The 5,359-nt window shown below is 48.1% G+C and overlaps 1 protein-coding gene across 1 annotated transcript; it reads left to right on the top strand.

The window, feature by feature from the left end:
- Window positions 1-1,481: 1,481 nt before the first annotated feature.
- On the top strand, window positions 1,482-2,983 carry LOC127323755 (plant cysteine oxidase 4). The gene is made up of 4 exons (XM_051351879.2): window positions 1,482-1,781; window positions 1,886-2,046; window positions 2,146-2,293; window positions 2,399-2,983. The coding sequence occupies exons 1-4, from the start codon at window positions 1,637-1,639 to the stop codon at window positions 2,767-2,769; spliced, it is 825 nt and encodes a 274-aa protein (XP_051207839.1). The 5' UTR covers window positions 1,482-1,636; the 3' UTR covers window positions 2,770-2,983.
- The last annotated feature ends 2,376 nt before the right edge of the window (window positions 2,984-5,359 follow it).

Here is a 5,359-nt window from a genome sequence, read left to right as displayed (position 1 = left end):
TAATTTTTTTTACTTTTAAGCCTCTCTATACTATTGTTGATGACTTTTAATAGATCAATCAAATTTCTTTAAGAAATATCACAAGCCCTCCCCTTTCTCGGGACAATTCATAGTTTCAGAGTTAATATAAATACTTAGATAACGAATATGGGAGCCCAGAGAGTAAATATAGGACCCGAGAGGGCAAATATGGAACTCTAGAAGAAGACTCAGAAGACAACTATGGGAGTCTCGGGGAAAGCTTAGAGGACAAATATGGAACTTTAGAGGAAGACTTTGAAGAGGAATCCGAGGACGAATACGAGAGCCCAGAGGAAGATTCTATCTATAAAAAAGAAAGTTTGATTGAGCATCGAGGAACAAAATAATTTAGTCTAAAATATAAAAAAGAAGTAGATTGTTTTTTTATTCTTCAAGAACTGCATATCTTGCCGAGATCGAATTCAAATTCATTGTCGTGGTACCCCCACGTCAATACTGAACCGATACAAAAGCCAAGGAGGGTTCCGTTCCTCTCGTTGACAACGCCGCTAGTCTGGTCCGTCTCTGGTGACCTTGGGCGTTGGAGGTGTGGCGGACCACGACCTCTTGCTGGTGGGAGGTTTTTCGTACTTTTTTTTAGCCTATTTTACAATGTCTTCTTCGGAGTGTTGAGGCGATGGCTACGTTCTGAAGTCAGAATAAGGTCCTTCCCGCTCGCTCTAGTGATGCATCTAGCATCACCAGAGGGCGGGTGGAGTCGTGTGTCCTGCAGATCTCTTGGGATCTAGTCGGTTTCCGTGTTCGTTGGTGTTTTTTCAGGTTAGTTTCTTCCGATCAACGGTTGTCATCAATGTGATAGTTGTTGGTCTGGTGCACTGGTCCTTCGTGTCTTAGCTCGATGACTTCTCGTCTTTCTGTTACAACAAGCTCTAAAGTCCAATACGATAAGCTTTGCTCGGCCCCGGTGATATAGAGACGAGGATGGTAACGCGTCTTCAACTCACGCTAGTGATTTTTGTCATCACTAGGTTGTCAAAAGACTTATTTGTAATTTTTATCACTTTTAAGCATCCCTATACTATTGTTGATGACTTATCGGTGGACTTTGGCAAAAGAAAAACCACAAAGCTGTCACGGTATCGCTACACTGGACTCCCCGCACAAAAGTTACCTGTGGTCTCGCAGCTCGCAAATTACAAGACCGCAGGCTCCAAAAGCACTCGGTCGAGATTCCGGACGACCAAAGTTACAGCCAAGCAAAGCACTGCTCGGCGAGCAAACTGTTTCGCTAGAAAACAGCAGGTGGGTTCCGGTTCCGTCCGCGAGACCACTAACGCTGACGGCGTCCCACTCCACCGCCGAAAACAGCAGGCCAGGCACGCGCGCACCGCCCCACTCGCAGAGACTCGGACGCCTGGACTGGACGGCGTAACTGCACTCGGATATTTTGGCGAGACCCGCGGTTTTCTTTTCCCTCCGCGTCCTGTCGCGGAATTCCAGCCTCCGGGCGCGGCGCACCCAGGTAGGCAGCAGCTCGTGCCCCAAGCTTCCACTGGTGCTATATACACGCATCCGCTCACTGGAAGCAGATCATTTTACCTCGTCAAGTCAAGATCCAATCCATCTGCGAACGATATCTTCCGATCGAGCGAGCATGGCGTTCCCGACCTGCTCCGTGGCGCCGCTGAGCAAGGTGCAGCGGCTGTACGACGCCTGCGACATGGTCTTCTCGTCGGCGACGGCGGGGATGCCGATGCCCGCCACCCTCGGCGGGATCAGGTGGCTGCAGCATCTCCTCGGTACGTCGATGCTCAATCCATTTGCAATTTGATCTTGTCGATGTGAAGAGGATGATGGATCATTGATGACTGACCGTACGTGGCGGTGCTCTCTTGGCTCGCAGATGGCATGGCGGCGGCGGACGTTGGGATCGACGACGGGGAGAAGCAGCCGGCGTCGATGGACGGAGCCGAGCCGAGCCCGAAGAAGAGCGTCCGGCTACTGCCGGCGCATGGGTTCACACGGATCACCTACGTCCACATACACCAGTCCGACGACTTCTCGGTACATTTGCTGCCCGCCATTTCGCGACCGCGATTTTGCTACCGTGGTTTAGGCCTGCTTCCCGCGCGCGGTTTCTGAACCAGTAGATCCCTTTGGCAGATCGGCGTGTTCTGCTTCCCGGCCGGCGCAACGCTGCCGCTCCACGACCACCCGGAGATGGTGGTTCTGAGCAAGCTCCTGTACGGATCGGTGCGGGTCAGGTCCTACGACTGGGTCACCGCGCCGCCGAGCTCTAGCCAAAGAAAATGTAAGCCCTCATAAAGTCATAACGCATCACACTAGCAAAGCTATATCAGTGGCTGTGTTGATTGATTGTAATTACAGCGGCTAATTTGTCGGTGACGTGCTGCAGGTGGCTTGGCGAGGGTGGTGGCCGCCGACGAGGTGCGGCGAGCGCCGTGCGAGACGTCCGTGCTCTTCCCGCGGGGCGGCGGGAACATGCACGCCTTCACCGCCGTCACGCCGTGCGCGATCCTCGACGTAATCACGCCGCCCTACTCAGAGGAGCACGGCCGGCCGTCCACCTACTTCAACGACGTCCCCATCGTGTCTCTTCCAGGTTTTGCATTTTTGGAGGAGGTGGAGATGCCCGAAGATCTCAGCGTCGTCGGTGCGCCCTATCTTGGCCCTCGAATTACGGTCGATATGGATGAAGACGAAGATGACGACTACTACGACGAACACTATGACGACCATGATGACTATGACGATTACCACCAGTAGCTAGCTAGCTTTTTTTACAAGCGCGTAATTAGCTGCGTGTACAGTGTACTGATAATTATGTAGAGTGCTCCAGTTTCTTTTCGTGTGTCTTGATATGATGGTGCACACAAATCGTAAAGAGAAGAGATTGCTGCGCATAATTTCGTGAGCTAGATAATCCTGCGGAGACATCTACGCTTGTTTCCGGCTGAAATTGCAATTGAGCAGGACTCATGTGAGCTACTCGCTCGGCTGTTTACTTTTCCAGTTTTATTATCATTTCTTCGGTGTTCAGTTCAGCAACTTTCGGTACCTAACTATTTACTAGCGATTTTTCGATAAAAAGAATATATTAATATCGTGAAGATACCAGTTACACTTAGTTTCTGCAACAACAACCCAGTAACCTAACGGAAATAAGGATACACACAACCAAAAAAAAATTACAGAAAAGAAAGAAATTCCGCTATAGTGATCTATTCTTTGTAGCAGCGGACCAAACACCACCCAGACAACACCAGGAATCCATCTTTTTCAAAAGTGACGCTTTCAACAAGAAAACAGTGCACAAGCGTCGGCATCGCTTTGATTATAGATCATAGGTTTTACCCCTAGAACATCAACCCTCACAAAACAATGCCCGGTCATTGTCAGACACAACCAATTAAAGCCAGACCTTAAATTTTTACCTTGCAAGTTTACATTCTGAATTTCTCCTCCTATATTGTCGCCCCTCTAAAATAACGAATCACCAAGCCAAAACCTCATCGCCACCTGGACTCGAACCACCATCACTAGTCCACAAATATCTGCTATCATGCTATTCTCCGAAATTGAATTCATCATGGAACTAAAGACATGTCCCACGATGGCAACAGACTGCAAAGCTTCGCATCGCTCCCTCTAAAACCAAACAGTCGGAAAAACATGGTTGCGCGTAACTGATTTTTTTAATACCATCTGATCCGGCAATCTCCAGGCATGTCGTCCATTGGAGTTCGCCGGTGGAGCCTTTCAAAAATCGACACTCTGTCTAGATCAATGAAGATATGCATCAAGTAGATCTTCATCATGGAGTGAGAGGGATCCTAGGTTCGCTTGCTTTCTTCAAGCTGTGCTAGCATCCCCCATGCCACCCGCCGGCAACCTGCAAGATCCGCCGAACCAAACCTTGCCGGCGGTCCAGAGGGCTAGGCCAACAACGAGGAAGGTCATGACAAAGCAGGGTCGATCCCCACCGGATCCGGCCCAGCCAGGCAGCGAAGAGGTCTAGGGAGGCGGCACGGGAGACATCTAGATCGTGATCTAGGGTTTCCACCACCAACTATCTCGGACTTGCACCTCCACAGCCGGTCATGGTGCCGCCGAGAGAGGATCTACGCCACCACCCCGGCCAGGGACGCTGCCCTGGTCGCTGCTCGATGACGCGCTGGCCATCACCTCCCCAGCAGCCATGGCGGTCGTCCCCGACAACCACCATCCCCATATCACGTTTGGCAGCTGGGCTAGTCGCGCCGAGGGCTGGAGGCAGAGGCGGCGTGAGGAGAAACAGCGATGGGGAGCTTCTGGTGGCACTCGGTGACGCCCCTGCTATCGTCCTAGGGTGCGACGCCACTATTTACTAGAGATGCAAGCAGGATCCTACCGAAATCTCCACTTCTAGTTCAGTTTATATCATTTCTAGTTTTAACTAGAAATGATAAATGAACTGGTGAGGACTTTGGCGGATCCCGTTTGACACTTCCTATTTAACAGGTCATCGCAAAAAACCGTCTAAACACGGTATTCGTGAAAATACAAAAGAGTTATCAATGCCGAAAGCGAAACAATTATTTTGTAGAAGTGATTCATAACTACCCCTCTTACTACGGGTCGTTTACCTAGCCAACACTTAGATCCGGCTCTACCCAAACTTTTTTGGTTCACCCCAACATTACCCACTTGTCCGACTGTTGCTAAGCAGTTTTGGGATACTAGCATTTTTTTTTAAAAGCTGCTTGATTGATTCTGATGCAGAAGTGCAAGTTGGGCCTTTAGTTGTTATTCTTTGGTTTTGTGTGCAAAGGGAGATTCCCACACAATTGTAACATTTGCAACGACAGGAAGTACATATGCATTTGGATGTGAAGTGTTACTGTCCATTGATATGTCAGCCCTTAAATCCTGAAGTACCAAGGTGGCCGAATAGATGGACGCTAGGCATTTAGATTGAATTTTTGTTTCGCCCAATGGTACTATGATTAACTTTCATTTATTCTGTTTTGTTCATATAAATTGATTCCGTGCATTTGTCTCTTTATTTTTCTATATGGATATTCAACCGCAAATATTTACATTCAGTTACAATATGTGAATCAGTGAACTTAAGATTATCATATGTGGATTTGGAAACAAATTTTAAAAATTAAATAATAGTAGATGAAATAAAAAATCAAAAAGTCCAAAAAAGGTACTACTTCCTGTTCAAAATAATTGTCCTAAAGTAGATGTGTATAGACATATTTTCCTGTGTAGATACATCTATTGTTAAGCAATTATTTTAAACTGAAAGAAGTAGGTCAAATAAAAAGATAATAAAAATGGCCGCGGGGATAGATACTAAATTTTTTTG

The sequence above is a fragment of the Lolium perenne genome, chromosome 7 (genome assembly GCF_019359855.2).
Source record: "Lolium perenne isolate Kyuss_39 chromosome 7, Kyuss_2.0, whole genome shotgun sequence".
Classification (NCBI taxonomy): Eukaryota; Viridiplantae; Streptophyta; class Magnoliopsida; order Poales; family Poaceae; genus Lolium; species Lolium perenne.
Note: the sequence above shows the minus strand (reverse complement) of the source record. Positions and strands in the feature narration are given on the sequence as shown.